At 39.1% G+C, this 26,243-nt stretch overlaps 1 protein-coding gene across 2 annotated transcripts; it reads left to right on the top strand.

The window, feature by feature from the left end:
- The first annotated feature begins 8 nt into the window (after positions 1-8).
- On the top strand, positions 9-24,930 carry pds5b (PDS5 cohesin associated factor B). Of its 2 annotated transcripts, XM_056757005.1 has the most exons (35): positions 9-273; positions 1,001-1,073; positions 2,844-2,970; positions 3,264-3,467; positions 4,051-4,137; positions 4,214-4,311; positions 4,980-5,106; positions 5,188-5,268; positions 7,062-7,202; positions 8,977-9,092; positions 9,190-9,284; positions 9,380-9,525; positions 10,547-10,698; positions 13,169-13,282; positions 13,654-13,735; positions 13,814-13,862; positions 13,965-14,104; positions 14,203-14,318; positions 14,403-14,508; positions 14,956-15,116; positions 15,287-15,410; positions 15,747-15,905; positions 16,254-16,322; positions 16,572-16,708; positions 16,928-17,051; positions 17,872-18,076; positions 19,775-19,889; positions 20,168-20,300; positions 20,722-20,841; positions 20,971-21,033; positions 21,129-21,271; positions 22,144-22,602; positions 22,732-22,830; positions 23,775-23,886; positions 24,144-24,930. In XM_056757005.1, exons 3-35 carry the CDS (start codon positions 2,863-2,865, stop codon positions 24,177-24,179), a joined length of 4,221 nt encoding a protein of 1,406 aa, XP_056612983.1. In that variant the 5' UTR covers positions 9-273; positions 1,001-1,073; positions 2,844-2,862; the 3' UTR covers positions 24,180-24,930. The 2 variants fall into 2 exon arrangements, with proteins under 2 accessions (XP_056612983.1, XP_056612982.1); XM_056757004.1 differs by lacking the exon at positions 1,001-1,073.
- The last annotated feature ends 1,313 nt before the right edge of the window (positions 24,931-26,243 follow it).

The following is a 26,243-nucleotide window of genomic DNA, read 5'->3' as shown; positions in this document are numbered from 1 at the left end:
GTGAATGCTCGTAAACGCTCGATTTTACTCCGCTTATGTACATTGCCGTCACTGCGATTTATATCTTTTATCTAACCCGAATCACTTTTAATAATACTGCCCCCCCAAATAATGGTCATAAATAAATAAATAACCCTCAGTTTTAGAGGAGGGTCTGTGTGGAGCGGAGCTGCACTGAATGGTGCAGCCAGGGACAAATTGGCGCCATTTTGAAGCCGACAGGAGTATCATAGTGGTGGGAGAAGCGAGTGGAGCGCGCACTTTTCCAATAAGGTAAACGTTTACTTCAGTTTTAACGTTTTCGTTGAGTAATCCGGTCGTTTGTCATGTGCCGGGTTGTGTTGACGGAAATTGTTGTTTTTTTGGTCGTTTTGGTTAGTGTTTTCCCCCCTTTTCGGGGGCTGTCTATTCTTCTCGTAACCCATGCGAGGACATCTGACTCGGTGTTCCCCCCAAATCTTTTAACTTAAGAAAACGGAGCGCACTTTGCGTTGTACGTAAGCGTGTAACATTTGTGATCGTGGTCATTTAGGACGCACAATAAGACTGCACTTTCCCGATCCTCGTGTGCGTACGTATATGCATGTATATGATCTTGCGTGTTTGTGTTTAGCTCTCTAGTAACGTTAGCACCGTTAGCTTAGCTTAGCTGTCTCTAAGTAAATAACCGCCAAATCGTTTCGTGAGAAACATAAAGCCACATCCGACTCGCACATCGTGCAATATCAGATCACACTGCTTTAATTTTCATTTACACCATTGTGGTTATGATTTTCTTGCATGCTGGGCTCGGATGTGATGTTGTGCGTTGGACCCCCGACACAAGAGCTGTAACGTTAACGTTAGTGGTGTGAAATTAATATTATCTTGTAACGTTACGTAGCTTTCGTAGGGGTCTAATAACAGTTTAATTTGGATATAAACGGGGGGGAACACTGGCAAAGGATATACAATGACACATGCTGTAATTGAGACGGTTTTGTTTTGGTTGTGGATGTAGGAACAGCTGTAAAGGAGCACAAAGGCATCAGTAGACATCTATTTTAGAAAGTCATCCTGCCGTCTGTCAGTGTGTAAGTTGCTTTTCCTATGCAGAACCATTGGGATCCTGTTACCATAACTGGAAATGTGTTGTGTCGTGTACTAATTCAGAGGTGTTATGAAGTGTGCTGTGTGTGTTTGCATGAAGTGTTAAGCACTAGAACTGTCTTAAAGGGATAGTTCACTCAAAAATGAAAATTCTGTCATCATTTACTCACCCTCGTGTTATTGCCAACCTTTATACATTTATTTGTTCTGTTAAACACAAAGATATTTGTAAACATGTTAGCTGTTTTCAGTTCTGTGACATCATACATAGTATGACAAATATTGTATTGAAAGAAGTGAAAATTGCTGACATTCTTCCAAACATATTTCTCTGTGTTCATAAGAACAACGTAATTTATACATCTAAGCAGTAAAGTGAGAGTGAGCAAAAGATGACAAGATTTTCACTATCACTTTAAACAGTGGTTGATGTGACCGCTACAACTCCCTTTGCATTATTCATATTTTTGCCCTATACCATGATGTAGGTTTTGTCGTACTTTTATATGAATTGCTTTTCAAAAGTAGGCATTACTCAATTTAATGAAGTTATTTGCATATTGAACTTTTTTTAATTTTTTTATTTCATACCTTAATTTTTAAATAAAATTTCATATCTAGTTTTACCACTAACCTTCTAGCAATAGGGAGTAGCAAATCATAGTATATGACTGTAGACTTTACTCCTAAAAGGAGTAAAGTCTGCTTGACATGTATGCGCCATCTTCATGTTTAATTGGGGAATACGAAAAGATAACTGGATTCATCATAACAATACATGAGGATTTCAGTTTATCCGATTCCGAGCTGTTAGATACTTTGAAATTAATACAATATAGCGCAAATGTGCGTATCACAATTGTTTGCTAAATAACTGATTGAAGGGGAAGATTGCACAGTAATAACAATTCTGAGTCGTTTATTTCAGTATCCCTGACTATTTCTACTGTGGACGTAAGAATATATTTTGAGAAATGTTTATTTTTTGATTCAATAAATGTCAAAGATGTTTGGTTGCAAGCAAATACTTCGAAGAAAGAAAGTTATTCTGGTTTGAAATGGCCGAGAGTAAATGAAAAATGTTCACATTTATAAAAATGTATAGTTAAAAATATACATTTATCCAATGACCAGTGAAATACGTATTATGCATTTTCCTATTACTACATGCATTAAATGGCAAGTCTTCACATTTTAATATTTCTAATATTGTGCAGTCTACGTTACTAATTTTCCATTAGGGATAATTGTGCTATTAAATCTTAACAGATTACTCTCGAGGAACACGCACACATCACTTTCAAGGCAGTTAGAGGCATTGTGTTGACGACTTTCTATTTAAAAAGGGTCTGCTTGAGATATTGTAATTCATGTGGGTGTAGTGTTTAGCTTGTTAATCTGCAAAGTCTCTCTGCGTGTCAGATTGTATGAAAAGCACAGCATTTCTTTGAATTTAAACGTTCTTGATGGGTAATGTAGTAACGTAGTGCATGAGAGTGCTCTTTCCAAAAATGGTTTTATGGTGCCGTCAATATTTAACCATCCGCAGGAGGTGAGGTGTTGGCCGACATCCTGTAATTTTCCAAAAACACTCAGAACTTTCGCCTTCAGTGTGTCTGGATGTAGAAGAAATTCACATTAACAGTCCATTGAATCATTTTATCAATGGCACATTCATTTTCCTAAAGAATTTGTAGATTCCCCTTTTGTTTGTGTGTAGTATTGCGGCTGATGTGTTTTTGCCATATTTGCAGCGAGCACTGATTGGAGAGCATGGCTCACTCCAAGAATCGAGCCACAGATGGCAAGATCACCTACCCGCCAGGGGTGAAGGAGATCTCCGATAAGATCTCAAAAGAGGAGATGGTGCGGAGACTGAAGGTAGGTAACGCCACTTTGTTCAGGCAAGTGGAAAGGAAACTGGAAATCTTTAAAATTGTTCATCTTAAGACCTCTGCAGCTTTGTCAGGCAGAAGGAAGCCAAAATTTTTCCCCTCGTATTCCGAGCTGTTTTTACAGTTTATAGAAAGTGTTCTCTCCCTCTGTGGATTTGTTACCTGTATCAATTTTTTTAATGAGACTGCCAATTGAAGGTGTGTTTCCCATTAAGCGCGTCTTGCATCACACCGTAAGATGGATGTGTGGTTGCTCACTGCTCTGCTTTTGAACCTCAGATGGTGGTGAAAACCTTCATGGATATGGACCAGGATTCAGAGGAGGAGAAGGAGCTCTATCTAAACTTGGCCTTGCACCTCGCCTCAGATTTTTTCCTCAAACATCCAGACAAAGACGTCAGGCTCCTTGTGGCCTGCTGTCTAGCTGATATCTTTCGCATCTACGCCCCCGAAGCGCCGTACACATCCCCTGATAAACTAAAGGTTGGAATAGTTTTAAGAGCTCAAATATTTCATTCTGTCGGTTTTGAAGTTGGACTTTCCTTTTCACATCTAAATTAATGATGTTTTTACATAACATTTTATTTATAGGTGGTTAGCTCATGTTCAGATTGCATAACTAGCCAAATGTTTTGAACAGATGTTGACATAAACATCTTGAAATGCAGGAATGAAATCACAACCACAAAGCTTTTGGCAGACTAGTGTTCATAAATGGTCTGCATAGACTGGGAAGGGAGCTTATTTTTTGTGAACATTGAGTATCTGCATTAAAATAACTACACATGAGCAAGCAAATAATGTTTTCCATTATAAAGATTTTCTTGAGAGGAAAGAAGCATTCAAATACATTTATATTGTCAGCATATTCTCAGAGGTTCTTATAAATAACAGCGGGCTGAATATTTTAAAGGTGATGTTTGTGTGCGTCTCTGTTCTTCTTTAGCTTATAACAGAAGACAGTGAAAGATGGAGTTGTTCAGCAGAAATAACACATCTCATTGTGTACTCTCGCCTCTGCAGGTGCTTCAGATATTACATTTGCTCTGTGTCTTTCTGTTCTCAGGATATATTCATGTTCATAACTCGCCAGCTGAAGGGTTTAGAAGACACCAAGAGCGCCCAGTTTAATCGATATTTTTACCTGCTGGAGGTACGTCACCCAAGTAATCTAAAGCTCATTCCATACATTTTAATGCAACGCCTGATCTTGTCTTTTCTCTCCTTAGAACATCGCTTGGGTGAAGTCTTACAACATCTGCTTTGAATTGGAGGACAGCAATGAGATCTTTACTCAGCTATACAGAACGCTTTTCCAAGTGATCAAGTGAGTGTATTCTTTACAACTAAGTTATCTGTTAAGTATCTAAATGGCTTTGAGCAGATATTTTAATGGTTCAATAATGACTTTATATTAGTTAAGGGAACTGCAGTAGTTTCTTGTAAAGCTGCATTGAAAGCGTATGCCTGGTGCAAAGCGTTATATTAATCAAACTTGACTTGACTGTGGTATCTGCGCCTCCCGGTCAAGCCGTACAGCTGTGTATCTTTACATAATGACTGTCATGATTCAATAAAGCACCTTCTTGGTATACCGCTTTCTGTTTGAGATGTAAATGGGAAGCTGCAGTCTATTTGTTATCTCCTAATGAGCTGTCAGCCTCCCATGCGCTGATATTATTTCCCAGCATTCGGTTGGATGACAATGATGTGTGCAAATCCCAGGTGGGAACCCTTCATTGGATGTGCACTATAAATGGGGGGTGGGTGGGCGATTCATCTCGGCCACTGATGTTCAATCAGTTGTGAATGTCCTATGCGAGCGACATCCGACAGAACTCACATGGCACGTATAAATGAAAAACCTAGAAGTATTTTGTTTTTATGCTCCATTGTGTTTGTTTCCCATCTTGTACTCCTGTGCTTTTATCATCTCATGATTTTGGGCCAGCGCTTGCTTGTGTTTACCAATTTCTTGTTGTTTGTTTTGTATAGCAATGGCCACAACCAGAAGGTCCACATGCATATGGTGGATCTCATGAGCTCTATTGTCTGCGAAGGTGACTCTGTCTCGCAGGAACTTCTGGATACTGTTTTGGTAAACCTGGTTCCTGCTCACAAGGTACGATGTACCTCTCAAAAGGATCGTTGACAAATAAAGAAATCACACATTACTCGTTCGCTCATAACTTTTATTCTGCAGAATCTCAACAAGCAAGCATACGATTTGGCCAAAGCTTTGCTGAAGAGAACAGCTCAAGCCATCGAGCCGTACATTACCAATGTGAGTATATGTGATGCATAACCGTTCATTTATCACGGAACACACATCCTGCCGCGTGTAAACATCGTGCTGCCTTAAAGCGATATGTAAAGGTCTTCTCATTTGTTTCAATCTTGAATAACCCATAATGAACCCATGTGTCGACTCTTACCCGATCGCTTTCAGAAACTCATTGAGGCTTGCAGCTTTAACCAAAGATTAGGTGTATTTCTTCTTACTAAAACTGCATGTTGAGCTTAAACATATTCATCAGAGACACCCAGAGGACATAGCAGTGCTGTTATGCTGTGAACTCTATTCCCTGCTGTGCTCATTAAATACAGACGGAATGGAGAGAATAAATTCTGAGGTCTCTTTGTAACTGTAATAAATCTGTAGAGAAATGACTTCCTGTGTATTTGTTGTCTGTACTACATCCGTGTTTAGGCATTTAGGAGATGCTTTTATTTAAAGTGACTTGCAGTGCATTCAAGGTGTGTCGGTTTGTGTCACCTGGGATTCGAACTCATGGTATAGCGACCGGTCATGTCACAGAAACTCTGCCGTCTTTCTTGAGCTTATCCAGGCTGTCCTTTGGGGGTCTTATAAACTATTAAAACTTGATAAATCAATTTAGAGAAAATTAAGGCCTTAAAGTCTTAATGATATTTTCCAAGGTGATAAATTGTGTATCATCTGTTCATAATTATCCAAAGAGGTCATATGCTAAAGTTAGCCTGATTTTAATCATTGCGTAGGCGAAGATTGTCACCGATCCATGGGAACTCGTACATCTCGCACTTGGATGTATTGTTGGCGGAGTTTCTCTACCTTAACCCGGCACTGTTCCACATATCTATTACACTCTCTTTCCCAGAGTTGTTTGGTAAAGAATGAAAATACTGTGCTGTTCTTGTGAATTTTCGAAAGTTCGGATGTAATGAGGTTTAAGGACGGATCACGTTCTCGCCACAAACAAACCGCTCCAGGGTTCGTTTGAAAGTGTACGGAGACAACCTCTTCAAGGGGATCTCGCGATTCAACCGTTCAAAGTTAGTCAGGTGTGGAAGCACTCTTAAACAACATCGTTCATTGATGGGGAAATGCAAGTTTTCTTGCAAATGGTTGGAGGAAAAGGAACCATGGCTGAGGGCTGTCTCTGGGAATAACCGTGAGGCGTACTGCTCCGTGTGTCGGAAGGCAATTATCGTGTTCTCGATGGGGATTTTAGAGGGTATGCATTGGCGTCATTTTCCCACGTGAGGACCCACCCCTTGAGTGCCAGGACTCGTCCCCTGAGGGGTAAAACACGCAGAAAAATGGTTGAGGAGAAACAAATAATCCAAGACTTAAAGACAATGATTGCTGAAATAACAAGCAGCTGGACTCGACAGCGATCATAACTTGTTATGATTCCTTGTTATGTGAGAGAGGCGCTGTCGAGACGCTGCATGCAACATGAGAGAAAGAGTGAGGTGCTGAGCGCTCACAACACTACAATGAATTTAGTTTTAAATAGTCAAATTAAAATTTAAATAGGATTCATGAAACATGGCAGCCAGTGTTGGATAGTGTGGCCGCGACCAATTAATCAAGCTTTGGAAACAGACAACACCATGTTATTTTGCTATGAGAAGTAACCTATAATAAAGTTTTGCTTCGTTTTGAAACTATGGCAGCACGAATTAGCCAACGGTGGTCCCCCATAGTCTAATGAATGAATGAGAAACACTGCATGTTATATGTGTTTTAGCTGGTGGATGTGAGATGTTTGAGGAACCCATCCTAATGTGAGTTTGTTGTGTGTGTGTTAGTTTTTTAACCAGGTGCTGATGTTGGGAAAGACGTCTGTGAGTGATCTGTCAGAACACGTCTTCGACCTCATCTTGGAGCTCTACAACATCGACAGCCATCTACTGTTGTCTGTCCTGCCTCAGCTGGAGTTCAAGCTCAAGGTAAGTGAGATCTGATTGACTGTGATCCTCGCATGCTGTTCTGTCTGCTTGAATCTTGGCTTATAGTCGCAAGAGATTTTTTTTTTTCTCTTTATTTGTCACGAGGTCTCTAGGCTTGCAGAAACATTCATTATGATAGATGTGTCTATGACGGTCAATGATTTGTTTCTTTGCCTGTTTTGACAAATTGGTTATTTACCTGGAAAAAAGATTTATTTATTTATATAAGGTCTGGTCCATTAATACTTACAAATAAAACCTTGATTTTAAATAGTTAATGTATTAGTAAAATTTACATTAGATAAATAATTAATAAATGAGGTAAATATATACCTCATTGTCTTATCTTGTTCAATTTAACTTTAAATAAAAGTAAAAAAAATTTGGGCCTTATTGTTATGGCAGTTTTTTCCCCTATGGTATCGAAAATGGTATTGAATATCGAATTTTTTTTTTTTTTGTGTTGTATTGTATCGATGTATTGAAGCGATGTTAGAAATTCCAGTATCGTGACAACAGGACGCATGACAACTGATAACAATCGAGGTTATCACATAATGTTTTTTTTTTATTTACCTATATACATGAACAAATATTACTTTTTTCAATACGTTGGTATTTATATTGCTTATAAGTGAAAATGAACTTGTTTTCTTTGCAGTATTTGATGTCTGAAAAAATACAGAAAATCTGTTATTTTGACCCGTTTCTCCAGTTTTCATTTTCTGCAAGTAAATGCAAATAGCAACAATATTTTTATTTGATATTAAGGAGAAATATAATCAGTAGTTCACAAAAGTATACAAAAATGATCATTTTACCTAAACACATGCATATAAATGTTAAATAAAAAACGTTTTGGGCTTGTTTATGGATAGTTGTTTGGCCTCTTGGGATGCACTGGAACCTTGTTTCTCTTAATATTAGATTTTTATTGTAGCCTGTTGGGCATTTTTGATAGGTTATCATTATTATCTATTATCATCGAGGAAGCAGTGCTTTGTTTACGACTGAGTCATGCTTTTATTGTACGGTTGAAAAGCTTAAGAAAAGCTTTAGTTTATTACCGTGGTGAAACCATGATTACACATATGAGAGTGTTTTGTTAATGACCAGATTAATGTCTTTGAGTCATCGGCTTATCTGTTGTTGTTACTGTGAGCGATTAATAGAAAACCTGCTTTATTTGTTTCTCTGGCAGGTATTTGACTCCTAAAAGTCATTTTTATGTGCAGTTAAATGTTTTAACCACGATTCTGTTTTCAAAGTTGATTGTTATTTTTATGTGTTTGACTTTTAATTGAATGTGAAAATACAATTACATTGCAGGCAACAATCCCCAGGCATTTTTCTTTATTCCTTCTCATTAGACTTACCTGAAAAAACAAACAAAGGCTATTATTTTACCTTGTTTGGGGGGGATTATTAAATGTGTTTAGATGTACATACAAGCAGGTGTAGTTTGCGTTATCAGTCTTTTTGTACCGAATGTGATGTCTTATTCTTTTCTTTTTATGCTACACTGTAGCTCAGTGGTAAGAGCATTGCGTTAACAACGCAAGGTTGTGGTTCGATCCCAGGGATTGCAAATACCTATGTAAAATGTATAGGATAAAGCAATGTAAGTCGCTTTGGATAAAAGTGTCTGCCAAATGCCTAAATGTAATGTAAATGTACATAATAATGGGGAGCTTAAATTGAAGAAATGGGTTCATTCATTCTTTGGGCTGTAATGAATTAACCCTTGTGTTTGTGTGTGTGTGTGTGTGTGTAGAGTAATGATAATGATGAACGCCTGCAAGTCGTGAAGCTGCTGGCCAAGATGTTCGGAGCGAAAGATTCAGAGCTGGCTTCACAGAACAAACCTCTCTGGCAGTGCTATCTCGGAAGGTGAAGCGCCTGCACCACCGGCTTCATTATCACGTTTTCTATTATTATTGAATTTTAAGAGCCAGAAGATGTTAACCATCTGCATTCGTCCCTTTAGGTTCAACGACATCCACGTCCCTGTTCGATTGGAATGCGTGAAGTTCGCCAGCCATTGCTTAATGAACCATCCAGATCTGGCAAAAGATCTCACAGGTACTGCTCACAGCCTTAGCCAGTATGACTGAATCTGTTTTTCTGAAAGGGTTCTCTTTGAAAACCCTTTTTACATTAAGATTTTTGTTCCGCAGAGTACTTGAAAGTGAGGTCACATGATCCAGAAGAGGCAATTCGGCATGATGTCATTGTGTCCATTGTGACGGCCTCCAAAAAGGATCTTTCGTTGGTCAATGACCACCTGCTGAACTTCGTGAGGGAAAGAACGCTTGACAAACGGGTGAGTAGGGAGATCTCCGACTTATTTATACCCAACGATTTTCTCTGAGGACATATGGTGAATTCTGTGGTTTTATGATAACTACAGAGATTTCAATCCTTTATCAGTACATGAAATCACAGTCGTCCTATCTTATGGACATTTAGCTTCGATGCGATAGAAAAAAGAAAGAAAATGATAGAAAGTCTGAGTAGTTTGTTTGTTTTTGTCTCTCCTACGTTCTCATTAGCGGTGCAGTTATTTTTATTGTAATATCCAAGCACCTTCTTTCATCAGAAACCCAAATTAAGCCGAGGTTTTGACATCATCGCAGTCAGAGCCGAGCTGGAATACATTAGCTTCTTGTTTCTTCCTAGACACACTCCATTTCTTTTCTCTATAATTTAATCAGCAGTCTCCTTTAGCCACCCGAGCTAGAGGGGACGGAACGGTATAAATTGGACTATAATTCACATATAACCATTCCTCAGCCTTTTCAAAACGCTTTCAGGGAGGAATTTAATTGAAGGCCATTGTGTGTTCCTGGACAAATGACACTGCAGCAGTCACAGCTTTCCTCCGTCTCATCTGCTTATCTAGCTCACCATACAAAAGCTTTTTTTATGCCGGATTGTGGCTTTTCATTTTTTTTTACGGTGCAGATGACAGATAAATGGATGTTTTTTTTTAACTTCTCTGTCTCATAAAACCGTATTAAAATGCCTTTGGTGATTTTTCTTTTTGCAGAATGTGACCGGTGTAAATTTGAAGATTATAAAAATTTTGTTTAAAATAGTGTTCCTGTGTGTATTCCTCCCCAAAAAACGTACACTTCACATCATTTTTGACATTTTTAGTTATTAGTGTTGCTCTCAGAAGGTTGCTTTCAGTGCTGAATTAATTAAAAACTATATTTAACTAAATCAAAATAGTTTTTTCTTGTAAATGTGATGCTAACCCTGTCTTTTACTAACGCTTATTTGAAAGGCACAATACTTTACACGGAATGTAATAATCTTGACTGAGTGGGTTTCTGTTACAGTGGCGAGTCCGTAAGGAGGCCATGATGGGCCTGGCTCAGATCTATAAGAAATACGCCCTGCAGGCGGAGGCAGGCAAAGAGGCTTCCAAACAGATCTCATGGATCAAAGACAAACTGCTTCACATTTACTACCAGAACAGCATAGATGACAGGTGAGTGATGTTGATAAAAAACTGATTGATGTCACACTCGAACATGATCAAGGGTTTGTGTGTGAGGAAGAGAATAAAGTTTCTGTTTTTAAAGCGCAGCATTTTTCCTGTATTGACTTGTTATTGATATTAGATAGAGAACGCCGGTGTTATGCATATAGAAACAACAGGTTTTTGTGTTGATGACTTTGGCTCTCGCTCACTCTAAATGGGATTTAAATGTGGCATGAAATATGAAAGTGTTTCAGATGTTGGTGGTTAAGCAGAATCTCCTCTTGTATAACTGGATTGTGTAAAGTCATTCACAAGCTGTATGAACAGAACAATGAATTACATTCAATAGCACTGATGCTTAGAGGTCGACCGATTGCTCGGTTTTGGTCGATCCTTTAAATGGCTAAAAAAAGTGCACACAATTTACAAATGAACGCGACCTGGGCAGATAAACATACATTTTTTTTTCTGCTCTGACAGCAGTGAGACAGGCTGAACACTGTAGGTGTACGTTTGAAATCTGAAATGGAGAGAAAACATTCTGCTTGCTGGTTTTTCGTCATTCAACCAAACTTAAGTCTTCAGCCGAAGTTTAAATCCTTTCTTGTTGCTTCCCCTCGTTTTCTCATTATGTATGTCTGTGGTCTTTTGCGACTGTTTAAACTCATTCGACCAGAAGAGCATCTACTTTCCTGTAAGGCTTGAAAAAGGCTAATACTTAAAATGCAGTTATGAGCAGCAGGCTGTGTTATTAGATTAGATATTAGATTAGATTAAAATTTTTGTTTCAACTTTGATTAATAGCAGTGTCTGCCAACAAACATGAACATATAGGAGCATGCTTCAGAACAGTTTGAGAAGGTGCTTAAAAGTTTTGAGTAATGTATTATCACTTTGAATTAGACTACTATACTAACCTGCAATAAACACTTAATTAATCTTTCTCCATCAAGTGCACTGATTTGAAGAGGCATGTCTTCAATAAATGTTTAATATAAGCAATATTGTGTATCACTTTTTATTACTTGATTAGATTAAATAGATCAAGGTGGCAGAAAGAAAATTGTCCAAAAATATTGGTCATCCAGAAAAAAAACATATTGGTCGACCTCTACGTGATGCTACCAAACCCGTCAGATGGGTTTGAATCGACCAATCAACATTAAAAATGTTTTCATTTAAAAGCTTGAATTTTGTACTGGTTTAGGAGGTTTTGACATCATTTGATAGTGAGTGATGTGATGTGAGGCCGAGTATGGTGTTCCATACTCTGAATTTGCGGTCTGCATTTAACTCATCCGAGTGCACACACACAGCAGTGCGTGAACACACACCCAGATAAGGTGAGCCGCCATTGCTGCAGCACCCGGGGAGCAGTTGGGGGGATCGGTGCCTTGCTCAAGGGTCTCACCTCAGCTGTTGTATTGAAGGTGGAGGAGAGAACTCATTATTCACTCCCCCCACCTTCAATCCCTGCTGTTACTGAGGCTCAAACCGGCTACGTTTGGGTTTTATGTCCGAGTCTCTAACCATTAGGCCACGACTGCTATTTTTTTAAAATCTGCATTTCAAGAGATTGATAGCTGCTGGACAGGTTTCTCTAATGAAATAACAGGCTCTTGGAGAAAGTGCTTTGTTCTTTGAGTGCTCGTGTTTTGAGTACAAGAGAGCACTGAAAATCCTCTGTTGAACCTGTGTCGAGCAAATCTGCAAAGCTCTTTAAATGCAGCTCTCTGAAGACGGGTGATGTCACAAGACAGCTGCTGGTACACTTACTTTTAAACCTCAATATATGACACTTTGTGTACACGAAGAACAGTAACTTGGAGGATAAAGTTTTAAAAATGGTTTGAGAATAGCGGAGTCCAGATAACACTATGATAATACAGGGAAACTGTGTTGTTGGCATCACATCAAGAGGGATTGAGCTTTATTGAAGAATAAAACATTATTTAATCAAAATCCATTCAGGTTAAAAGGGTTAGCTCATTTATTTGTGAAACCGCAGTGCGTAAGCTTAATAGACAAGGCTTAACCATATTAGCCTCAAACTAACAGATGATAATCACTATAAAAACAGAAATTGCTTATCAGATCAGTTGAAATTTTGGAAAGTGTTTAGAGAGCCACACATGCATTTATTTGTGAATTGAGATTTTCTGTTGTATTTGTTTAAAACGCAAATCTGCATATCATCTCAAATTCATTTTAGCTCCCAATGAGATTGACTATTCCCCATTGTTGAGTTCATTGCAAAGGCGTTGCATCATTCATGCATGCGATAGCAACCGTGCTGGAATACAGTCTTGTTTTGATTGGCTCATCGATTTGAGATGTCATTCTTTCAGCACTCTCATTTGAAATTGGGTAATAACATGTCTAAAAAAACTAATGAGCCATCTTAATGGAATGTGAATTCCTCTTTAACAAATGATGACGGATATACTTGAAGAGCAGATTTTTGTTCTTGCATCAGGTTACTCGTGGAGAGGATATTCGCCCAGTATCTAGTGCCCCACAATCTGGAGACGTCAGAGAGGATGAAGTGTATGTATTACCTGTACGCCACGTTGGATGGAAATGCTGTCAAGTAGGTGCAGTAATGCCTTGTTTATCTGTGTAAAACATGTTCATACGTTAATTGTAGGGCAAAGCCCATTTTAAAGTATATTTATTAGTTTATAGTTTATAAGGTACGAAATGTTTATTTGTGTAATCTTCCATCAATTTGTATTAACCTGATTTACCTGAAATGTCTTTATCTGCTATCTTTGTATGCTTCAGGGTGCTTATTAGACATATACAGTTTACTTTAAAAAGACACTTTTATCCATTGTGTGTTTTGTTTCCTGAATTAATGCTTGTGACCTTGGTGTTGTTAGCGGCATAGTCTACCAGTTGAGTTACAGGACACAGGTGTTGAATGTTGATTGTGGTTTTTGTGGTTTGTCTCTCTAACAGAGCTCTGAATGAAATGTGGAAGTGTCAGAACATGCTGAGACACAACGTCAAAGATCTTCTGGATCTCGTAAAGCAGCCAAAAGTAGGTTTTTGTTTGGTTTTCATGTGGTCAGGCATTCTTGAAAACAGGTTTTACATGTTCGGTTTTACTTTTTCGCAGTCGGAGTCCTACAACAAGTCCGTGTTCTCAAAGGTCATGGTGATCACAAGTAAGTTGTGTTTTCTCCTTATGCTGCTCCAATAACCTCCAGACATTTGGTTATTTATAGTGTAGCAGAAGCTGACGTTCTCTGTCTTTTTCTGTGTTTAAGGGAATCTTCCGGATCCCGGGAAGACGCAGGACTTTGTCAAGAAGCTCGCTCAGGTTCTTGAGGAAGATGAGAAGATCAGAAAGCAGCTGGAGACTCTCGTGAGCCCGTCCTGCTCGTGTAAGCAGGCCGAGGTCTGCGTGGTAAGATCTTTGTTTTGTTTTGATCACATATGTACATTTAGGGTTCTTGGCTTTGGAATTCAAGTTGTCTAAGTTTGTGTGTCTTTTTTTAATCGCAGAAAGATATTACCAAAAAGCTGGGCAGCCCCAAACAGCCCAGCAACCCTTTCCTGGAGATGGTGAAGTTTTTACTGGAGAGGATAGCACCTGTCCATATCGACACAGAATCAATCAGGTACGTTGAGTTTTTAATACAGGTAATATGTTTGACATCGTATGTTCAGAGCTTCCTTCAGTATCTTTATTTCTCTCTACGCAGTGCACTTATCAAACAAGTGAACAAATCTATAGAAGGGACTGCTGATGATGAAGATGAGGGAGTCCCTACCGAACAAGCAATCCGAGCTGGTCTGGAGCTGCTGAAGGTAAAAAAACTAGAGTCATCTACTTATGCTTTATAGCCAATTACATTACATCAGACATGTAATGGGACAACAAGAAAAAAACATATGGGGCACATGTATGGCGTAAAGCAGGTGATGGGCGGGGCTTGTGAACCTACCCGCACACCAAAGTTCCAAGTGTGCTTTCAGCCGATAGAACCCTGCTTATGTAGCAGCGCCTATAAATTTCGTCCATTTAAGAGTTGTCATACCACTAAAATAATTTTTGAGAGAGTTGCTCTAGTGTTGCTTTTAAAATACGTTCTGATTCACAGAAATGAAAAAATATCTTACTTAATCTTAAATTGCAAAAATGGTGTTAACACATTTACAAAAATGTCTCATCATTCTCATATCTTCATTTGTTATTTGAGAAAGTTACTTTTGTTCGTGTTTGTAGCTGTACTGATTTATCTTAACACCACTCAGGTCCTGTCCTTCACCCACCCTGTGTCGTTTCACTCTGCCGAGACCTTCGAATCGTTGCTGGGCTGTCTAAAGATGGACGACGAGAAGGTTGCTGAGGCCGCACTCCAGATCTTCAAAAACACAGGCAGCAAACTCGAGGAGAGCTTCCCGCACATCAAATCGTAAGTTTGAGTCCGTCTCACTCTTCAAGAGCATGTCTGGATTTCAAACAAGATTTAAACATGTTAAAATCAAGTTTTTCTATTGTCTACTACTGTTGTTCAGTACAGTTGATGATACGAGTGGTGGCTCCCATTCACTTTTGCTTGTTTTACTTTCTTTCTCCCCCTAGAGTTTTATTACCAGTACTGCAGCAGAAAGCTAAGAAAGGTCCACCTCGCCAGGCCAAATATGCCATCCACTGCATCCATGCTATGTTCACCAACAGAGACACTCACTTCGCACAAATATTTGAGGTAACACAATTTCAGTGTGTGCAATTCTGCAGTGCAGGTTTGCACGATATTTAAAATGACTGCACTGTCCAAACACAGTGGGGTATGTTGTTTCTTGTTATTGATTTATGAGCCTCGGTTTAGGGAAGATGGTTTTCACAGTGAGGTTTATTAGGCCATGATGTATTTGATTGCATTTATCTCGCTGTTTATCAGACCATAGCACTAAACATGATGGAATCAGAGTAGTCATTAATCATTTAGATCGAGTTTGATGTTACAGAAGTGCAGATATGTGTGACTTTAGATAATGCAATTCAAAATGTTAGATTCAGCTTTTCTGTCTCCTCTCTATAGCCTCTGCATAAAGGTCTTGACACAGAGAATATGGAGCAGCTCATTACACCTCTAACAACACTGGGACACCTGGCCTTGCTGGCCCCAGAACAATTCGCAGCTCCGCTCAAATCTTTGGTGGCCAATTTCATCGTTAAAGACCTGCTAATGAATGATCGGGTGAGTTGTAGCATCACTTTATTACTGTTCTGAAGGAAAGGTACTTATTTGTAGTAGCTAGTTTTTTAATAAGATTTTATGGGAATGAACTTAAGCTGTAAATCAGCCAATATAATTAGAAGATCATGTACTGATATTGAGGTTCAAGGATATACAGCCATGTAGGCACAGTTTTTTCATTTTGTTATGCTTTTAAAGCAAGTCGATGTGTGACTCATCTCACCTTTTGCAACGACAACGGTTTATTTTTAGTTTAAGCTTGTTCGCAGACTTTCAGACAAAATAATAAAAATGTCTCCTTTTTGTGTGGCTGCCGATACTGATCTGATTTTTTTGGACGTCTCGAAGATTCCTGGCAAGAAAACTACCAAGCTGTGGGTTCCAGACGATGAGGTTTCTCCTGAAACGTTAGCTAAGGTGAGACGCTGAATGTCCTTTGCTGTTAGCTGTCCTTGCCATTTATTATTCATTCTTCTTTTTTATAGCATTGCATTAAATTCACAGCAGGTCTCTTCAGCTTTCTCCCTCCGGCAGTAAATTACAGAAGTCTCTGTATTTTACCTGTTATGGTTTGTGTTGTTGGCATTGAAAATGAATGGCTGCAGTCACAGGAGTGGATATTAGAGAAGCAGCAGGAGGTGAATTCAATGTTCCTCTGTGTCTCAGATTCAGGGTATTAAACTGATGGTGAGATGGCTGCTCGGCGTGAAGAACAACCAGAGTAAATCTGGCAACTCCACTTTGAGAATGCTCACGGCCATCCTGAGCAGCGACGGCGACCTGACGGAGCAGGGAAAGATTGGGCGAGTGAACATTAAAGTCTTTAAAAACACAGCTGTTATACTAGTCAGTGCTTGTTTTGTAATGGTAATAGGATACAGTATAGCATACTATTATACTAGTTCATTGTAGCAGTATTGATTTGATCACAATAGGCCAAATGTGTCGCACAGATCGTGAGCTTTATTTGTATAATGTCGGTGTGATTTACTAATGATGATTTCCTATGTGTGGGCGTACAGGAAGCCAGACATGTCTCGTCTACGGCTGGCGGCCGGCTGCGCTGTTCTTCGGCTCGCTCAGGAGCCGTGCTACCATGAGATCATCACCCTGGAGCAGTACCAGCTCTGCGCTCTCGTCATCAATGTAAGCATGATTAGAATTTTGTTTCTGCACTGATGTTCTCAACATTATCCTAATGTCAAAGACATCCCATAACATCTTTTGATGGTTTACAACCCCCTGACTTAAGTTCCGATTGCTGGTATTGTGACTCGCTGTGTTGCACATCCCTAGTTTTGCAGTAAAGTTTGTTCTGATGACCGGTTTACGAACAGCATGTCTTAAAGGATGCCACACTTGAGTGCTTGTAATAAACCAACTTTTGCAATGGCAGTGTTACAATATCTTCTCTTATAAAATGAATAGTCAGCTTCAGGGTTTCTTTTCATTGTCTGATCCCTTAAGCATAATGTTTATTGATCGATTAAAGAATGTTTGGATGGAAGCCAAATGCAGAAATGTAAAAAAATAAGTTTTTAGGGAGTTGGAAGATCTATGCAACTTGCCATTTACCAAAGCACATGTGCTCATTATATTTATATATAAATAGTAGTAGTTCCTCATTGATCATACAACACAATGAACATTCATAGATTGAACTGCTTAACAATCTATTTTGTTTTAGTGGTTAAAAGGGGGGTATCTTACCCCAGAATAGAAATCTATCATCGTTTACAGTAGATGTGAAACTAAAAAGTTTAAAACAACAGTATATGATGGATTTGATGTAATTGCTCCATGTTGATGACAAACGTGCTGATTTGAAACCAAATGTTTAGATGGGGTGTCCCATGAACCAAGTGGCTTTGATCGAGCCCTTAAGCTGAGGGTTTGTCTCGTGCTTTGAATGGCATCATCATCTAAATGACTAATGAGTACTAATGAGATCTCTTGTCTTTCTCAGGACGAGTGCTACCAGGTGCGACAGGCTTTTGCCCAGAAACTGCACAAAGGCCTGTGTAGATTGCGTCTGCCGCTGGAGTACCTGGCCGTGTTTACACTGTGTGCCAAAGACCCAGTGAAGGAGCGCAGGGCGCACGCCCGCCAGTGCCTGGTTAAGAACATTAACCTGCGACGGGAGTACCTGAAACAGCACGCAGCAGTCAGCGGTATGGACAGCCAATATAACGTCAATTTAACTAAAGTTATTTGTAGCGTGGTTTGTAGAGTGTGTTAGGTCATGTGTTTGATGCTCAGGGAACAAACATACTGATAGAAATGTGTATATATAGCTTAAAGAATGTTTGGATAGAAGCCAAGTGCAGAAATGAATTTTTCCAAAGCACATGTATTTAAGTAGTAGGTCCTCATTAATCGTACAACACAATGAACATTCATAGGTTGAACTGCTTATCAGGGTCATTATGTTGAAAATAGGATGCACGATCAATTATCTCCCATACTGATATCTGACGTTAAATTGTCATTTGTAATGTTATCGGTCGAAAATAAAATTTAGCCTGATATATTATAGCTGATAAATCATTTCCTGGTTAAACTTCTTCAGCTGCACGCTGCTCACAGTTAAAAATACAGGACAGTATTATTTTTCTGTTGTGATCATTCACTTACTGCTATTAGCAAAACATTGTTGATGAAATGGAACAAAGCATATTGTTCTAAGCCGACTGCCATGTGAAAGCTTCTGTCTTGAGACCGCCTAGACATGTGGCTAATAAGAAAGTTTTTCTGGGTTGCTATGAAAGAACATCTAAAATTTGTTTCTTAAAGATTTCTTAACTAGGGAGTTTTAAGGTCCTATTTTGGTTTATGTAGTGTCCAACAAAAAAATTATGTACGTAGGTGTAAAAACGCTTTTATTTCGTAATAGGCAGTTATTCTTACCTTACTTCTTGACTGACTCTCGAATGAATCATCTGTGATTCATCTGTCTAATCCCCTCCTTTCTGCTAGCCTAGTCTGATGTGATTGATCAGATGGTCTAGTCTGCTGTGATTGGTCTACCGCGAATGAGGCTCACGAGCTACAGTGTTTGGGGGAGAAGAGTGAAGTTTTCGCAGGCAGTCCTAGCAAAACGTAGGCGGGGACTATACGTAGAACCGTGGCGGTTCCCGAATTGAACTTTGGTCGACTTGTTTGCATGATTACGTAGGAAATGATTCAGATTCGACTCCCTTTTTTCCAAGCTAATAACTTTATTCATTCACCTTCGGATTTACAACTTGGCAGACTGCTTACATTCAAACATGGCAACATGACACACTACATGAAATGTGATTTTCATGATCGCATGTAATGTTATCTTTAAATAAAAAATATACCAGAAAAGTTTGAAGGTTAAAGAATAATTAACCAGTGTAAAGTAGGCTTTGTACATGATTTTCAGGGGGGAAAGAGAACTAATGGTTACCTAATTTTCTGCATTGAATTTTTTCAAATGAAAGCAGTTGTCCACTTTTTGCCTTTTTGTTTCAGTCTTATTGAATTTTATATTTCTATTTAGATGATGTATATCAGGTAGCGGCTTCCAATGTTAAAGAATTATCGGTTATCAGCCAGAATTTACATATCAGTGCATCCCTAGTTGAAAACACTGTTCTGTCTGTTATGTCAAGTAGATTCATCTGTCCGCTGTGCTGGTTTTCGTCTATTTCTTTTGGAATCAATTCATGGCACGTCTGCCTTTTCATTTTGATTTGTTAGTCTGAGATTCTTGGTGGACGTGAGTCTTTTTCCAATTGTAATTCATATTCATGAGCCAAAGCTATTGTTCGGTATCTTGGGTCTCAGGTTTTTCTAACGCTCCGATTATCACAATATCTCTGCTTGTTTGTTGTGTACTGCAGAGAAGCTGATATCGCTCTTGCCGGAGTACGTGGTGCCATATGCAATTCACCTCTTGGTTCACGACCCAGACTACGTGAAAGTCCAGGACATCGAGCAGCTCAAAGACATTAAAGAGTGAGTCCACAAAAGCGTCACTTGCTGCTTGTCCTTTTACTTTTGAAGGTGTTTACATATTAATTTGTTTGAAAATGTCGGCTGTTTGATTCAATGATGGTATTTTTTTCCAAGTGTGCTGTTTAACAGATGTTACAAATAGACATAAATGGTGGAGAAAATGTGCTGCTTGTTAGATGTTTGGCTGGATGCTGAAATGGCTCATCAATGGTGTAAGAGACTTGCCATGTGCCTTTAATCTTAAAGATGATGTTCCTTTCTCTCGCTCTTTCCTGCAGGGCTTTGTGGTTTGTTTTGGAGATCCTAATGGCCAAAAATGAAAACAACAGTCACGCATTTATCAGGAAGATGATAGAAAACATAAAACAGACTAAAGATGGACAGTGTCCTGATGATCCCAAGATAAATGAGGTTTGTGTTATTTTAAAGAAATGCTTTGTTTTTTTTCTCATGTGGCTTTATGCGTTTGATACTTTCACAACAGCTGCTGTTATCTTCCATCATGGTCCAAAATCAACGTTTTGCAACACTTTCCAATGAAATTGACAGCGAATTGAGAGATTTACCAGCCATAGATGTTTACTACTGAATAATTATCCATCTGTCAGTAAAACTGCACCTGTCACAAATCCTGTTTTTTTTTTTGCATAAGACAACAAATTGTACTCTTAAATTATAATAGTAATTCTTTAGTAATTCAGTTTAGTGTTTGTATGCGTTTGATTTATGTGCATTATTCATCTGCAAATATGCATTATTTAGTCTTCCATTGCACGTCTAAATATGACCAACCTACATTTCCTATTCACAACGAAATCTCTCTCTCATGCAGAAACTCTACACGGTTTGCGACGTAGCCATGAACATTGTCATGTCCAAGAGCACCACGTACAGTTTAGAGTCTCCGAAAGATCCAGTACTGCCTGCACGCTACTTCACACAGCCAGACAAGGTGCTGACAATACCACCTTCTGCTCACTGGCACAGAGTCACAAAGCAGATTGAAATTTCAGAGACTTGCAGTACAATCGATTTTTCCCAACTCTGTGACTAAACTCTCAATGTTCTCACTGGCTTTCAGAATTTCAGTAACACAAAAAACTATCTGCCTCCTGAGATGAAATCGTTCTTCACTCCAGGAAAGGTATGCGTATGACCTGTATTCTGTGCTTTTCAATATGTCAAAAGTTCGGTCAAACTGAAGGTTAACAACTGCCTGATTGTCTTTCCAATCTTAAGCCAAAGGCCGCCAACGTGCTGGGCGCGGTGAACAAACCCCTGTCGGCCACAGGAAAACTGCAGACCAAACTCTCGCGAATGGAGACCGCCAGTAACGCCAGCAGCAACTCTAACCCCAGCTCACCCGGACGCAGTAAAGGACGGTTAGTTAATAAAGCATTTCATCTCATTGCTCATGCAAATCTTAAAAGCAATGACAGAAATTGAGGGAATTGGTTCAGATTGTCTGTTGTGGTAGAACAAAGGTTTTGTTGGATCAGTGTGGTTACCCTGTTGGTGGTTACTGGGATGGTATGAATTAGTCAAGATTCTCTTCAAGTTAATGCTTCTCTTTTACTGCAGATGCCCTGAAAGAAAAATGGTTACTGTCAGTATTGGTATATTGCGACACCACAAACAAACAAACATCAGTACTTGCTAAAGGCAAAATCCCTTATCATGGCATGATCGGCTCACTAAAATGGACTTGTTTCAGAATTCCAGGAAAATATATGGTTGTGTCCATATATATAACACGAAGCGCACTCCATCTCTTATAAATTTAATAACACTCTGACTCTGATGAAAGAGAGCTGTCTGCTGCGTGACTTTGTGTAGTCTGAATCTATTTAAGATGTTATTAAAATGAATTTTTCATACAGCACAATCTGGCTTTTACTTCCCATTGTGGTCTAAACTAGCTCTCGGTAGATGAAGGTTTTCTGTAATCAGACTGCCTTTCAGCATCTCAATGGAAACTGGTGGATGGGTGCGTGATGGGTCCCTTTTAGAGCTTGAGCTTTTATGATATAGAAACATCACTAATCTGGGGTCATGAGAGTCTTTTCAATAAGTGTTTACTGGATGTGTGCCACGTCGGCATAGCGCTTACATCGTGTTGTGGGGGATGTTCCTTTCAGTGCCGTTTAAAACTGTCCTTGAGATATTTTTGTTTCAACTTATGCACGTCTTTATAATAAGTCGCATTGTATGATCCGTTTGTTTCAACACATGCTTTTTTTCCTCTCACACCCAGATTGGACTCGGCTGATGTTGACCACAGCGAGAATGAAGATATTTCAATGAAGAGCCCATCTGAGACAGAAAAGCCAAGTAGGGGGCGGAAGCGAGGTGCTGCCTCCAACCAGGATGAAAAGGGACAGGAGTCTAAGCCCAAACGGGGCCGGAAGAAAGCCAACACGAGCACGGACGACGCAGAGGATCAGTGGGGAGAAGACAGCAGCTTGGCGGAAACGACAATGGAGACGGAAGACGAACAGAACAGTCCACCTAAGAGGGGTCGTAGAGGACGGCCCCCAAAGTCGGCTGCCGCCAAGGACGATACGCCCGTCAAAGGCAGGAGGGGCCGAAGGAAGGCTGCTCCACCTGCAGAGGAAGAGAATGAGGAGCAGGAAGAAGAGGAGGAAGATGAGGATGATGGGGGAAGTGAGAATATGGAGGTGAAGCCCAAAGGCAGAAGAGGACGCAAACCAAGGTGAGCGAGCACAATACCAATAGCTCAGTAGCCCCTTCCAATAGTAGCTTTGAATATTTAAAAAGTCATTAGATACGCTTTCAAGAGCACTCAGTCTCCTGAATAAACTGTAAATTACATTTTTTTCAGAGCGGAGGCATTGGAGACCCCAAGTGATTCAGTGGAGTCCACACCTCAGAAAAGGAGAGGAAGACCTCCAAAATCACAGACGGCAGCGAAGAAAGCTAGGTACACACGAGTGACATCTCTACTGTAGTGATGACCATAGCGTGTGCAGTGTTTGCCCTAGGTTAACAGCTTTGGGGGGAGGCAGACGGACAACGACATAAAAACTCAAAGGAATCATGGTGTTCATGTATTTCTTTTAATAACAGCAGCAGGGCTGCTCTGGGACAAAAATCGACTTGAATGAAGCTGGCCAATTACAGTCAGATTTCAAAATATAAAAGTGAAAATAAATGTAACATACTTTATTATAAATGATGAAAGGTCACTGATATAATTATATTTTTAATGAAAAATAACGTAATTGCTTATGTTACCATGAAGAGGTTTTCAAGCTCATCCTATTGTTAGTCTTTTATTAACTGATAGTAGTAATAGTATTTGGACCACTAATCTAAAGATCAGGTGATTAAATAAGTAAAAAAATTATCAAAACTTAAAGTTTTCAAAGACATAGGTTACACGTTTACAGCATTACACGTTGTTCTGTATTTACTGTAATATAAAACGTCAAAAGGCCATGAATAAAAAGAGCAGCATCTGTCATTATTAATCATAAAGGCTTTTATGAGCACATATTAGTCCCAAAATACTTTCCTTAGTCTATATGATATGTTTGAGTGTCTAAAGTTGCAAAATATTTAATTTACACAAATGTCCGTCTTGTCGCGTTTGTAAGTTCTATACTCAATCTCCTAGTTCTACATAAAGCAGAGTTTTCTGCCCAAACCACGCGAGTATTGTATGCATGCATAGTTTAATAGAAGAACAAAGACCTGTTCTATAGAAATGTTAACCTTAAATGACTTTGTTTGTGATCTGGTGCTATATAGAAAATAAAATGAACTTGACCTTCAAGGGGGGCGGGGCGCAACCCTAGTATAATGGCAGGGGAAACACTGTGTGTGTTTTCATGGATTTTAATTGATTTGCTTGATCTGATTCAGTGGTGGGAGATCGAAAGCTGCTGCCATCCAGGAGGAGGAGTCTGAAGAGGAGATTGACACAGCTCAACAGAGCGATGAAGGAGAGGATGAGGCCATAGACTCCTCGCCTAAAGTGAGTATTTCCTGGTTCCTACGGGGCTTTATAGGTGTTTTTCCCATAATCCTTACAGGGAATAAAGTTCAGGAGCAATCATTAAATAAACCGTATTCAAATAAATTTGAGCGTATACATAAAAAATAGTTACAGATTTTCAGCTTTTCTTAATCAAAAGAAAAACAAAATCTCCGTAATGGAGCAATCCCAAAAGAAATGATTTTGCACTGATGTCCCGACTTAACCCAGACCTACTAAAAACATTCTCTTTCTAGGTGCGGAGGAAGACCGGAAGAAGGGACCGAAGATGAGTGCATCGAAAAGTACAAAATACAAGAGCTTTTTGAGATGGCTGTATTTAACAGATAAAAGTCCCGAAAAAGAGTGAACTGGAGGAAACTTTGGACTTATTGGAGCCGTGCATCTGCTTCAGCTGTATTTTGCAGTCTTTTCTGTCGTCCGCTTCTGCTCCACCTATCCACCATGACTGTTCTGTTTTTTGTTATTTGTGCCGACCATGTGATCTTAATCTTATAAGAAATAAAATGTAAATAGTTTTGTTTTTGGGCTCTTACTCTCCCCCCCACCCAAGGTTAGGGAGGCATCTTGTATAGCTTTTACCTCCAGCTTTAAATATATTGCACCAGCTGATCTGTCCAAGTAAAGAAAAAAACTTTTAGCAGTACTGTATCTGTTCTGTGTGTCTTCTGTATATCATTCTGTACTGTGCTACATAAATAACCATTTTGTAGTTCTTTTTTATTTGTTTGTCTTTTTATCCTTTCCTTTTTAACCTTCTCATTTGTGTAATTCTCGTGTGCATATGATCGTGCATGTGCAAATGTGCCTCTGCAGATAAAAGAAACACTGGTCTGATGATGAACTCGCAGATTTGTTACCTTTTACAGCCCAGTATTGATTTTATCAGTGTTTGTAATGGAGAAGATGGTACAGAGAACTTGTTTTAATATTGTGTGTTGGGAAACAATTGACGATATGCTCCCTCTCCACCACCTGAACCAGTTTTTCAGTCTGCTGAACCAATAAAATATTCTGTATAAATGTTTGGGGTATTTTTCTTGGTTTAATGGTTTTGGATAATGGCTTTAGACGTTTAAAGTGTGAGAGCGAGATATTAAAGATATATGCGTGGTTCCTAAACCAAACTGCTTGAGCACTCCAAATCTTGAAAAAGATCCGGTTAGTTTTTCTTCCACTGTTCTTGAATCATTTGAATATCTAAGCGTAATGTATTGTTGGAGGTATCAAAGATGTGGTTTCGTGTACCTTTAGTCAGGCATCTGTTGACCAGCTGTTGTTGTGGTACATACTTCAAATCTGGAAATCCATCAGACCGCATTTATTAGCAAAACATAAGCATATTACACAAGCTTTGTGCAGAGCAGCAATTTGCAGGCACTTCTTACTCACCCACACAAGCACCCTGGTTACTGCCAAAAGCAATTCAGTTCAAAGAAGCAGGACAAACAATTATCTTTTGGCCCTAGAAAACTCAACACAATTTATACACAATAACATTTCATATCTTTAAGAACCAAGCACTATCCACAGGTTTTGGATTCTTCACGAAATAAGAAAATGATTGTATGCCATAAGAACGAAATATTACAAGTCACATGATTCACAGCTGCCAGTAAAAATAGGACAGACATAAATCCTAATAAAGCATTATGTATTTACGTTTTTCAAAGGTTTATGAAAATAACTTTTTAATATAAAAAAATAACATTTCAGACAAATGTCCTCAATCCCACTGCTGGAATTGTTGCCTTTAAATATCATTTTCTACTCTTTTGTCTCGACCTCCGACTACTCGCTGTAGTGAAAGTCTGAATCATCATTGAATGGAAATCCTGCTCAGCCTCGACCGTTTGACATGTGCAAGTGTGTGTTTGTTGTGTCGAGACACGTGACTGAAGCGACCAATGGCAGCCGCTGATGTTACGCCCTGTGTTCCTTGCGATCTCGTTTTAATTCACTCATCAGTCTAGCAACATTGGTTTATCCGAATCATTTAGGGAGTCGATTCATTCGGACGATATGCAAAAATGATTCGACTCGGTTGACTCGTCTTTTCAAAGAGGTCCCATGGGAAACTTTACGTTCCTTTTATTATTCTTAATAACTTCTTGAGGAATATTTTAGTTTTTAACTGTTTTGTATTGTTGTGTTCTCAAATAGGTTTCATTTTAATTGATTTTAGTGTCATTTTGTGTGCTCCGGTTTGATGCATGTGTGCTCCGAAAACGTATATTATATTATAAATATATTACACGTTAGAGCTGCGCTGATTATTATTTCAAGTCATCACACACATACACACACACACACACACACACACACATTTCAAATGT

The sequence above is a fragment of the Triplophysa dalaica genome, chromosome 9 (assembly GCF_015846415.1).
Source record: "Triplophysa dalaica isolate WHDGS20190420 chromosome 9, ASM1584641v1, whole genome shotgun sequence".
Classification (NCBI taxonomy): Eukaryota; Metazoa; Chordata; class Actinopteri; order Cypriniformes; family Nemacheilidae; genus Triplophysa; species Triplophysa dalaica.
Note: the sequence above shows the minus strand (reverse complement) of the source record. Positions and strands in the feature narration are given on the sequence as shown.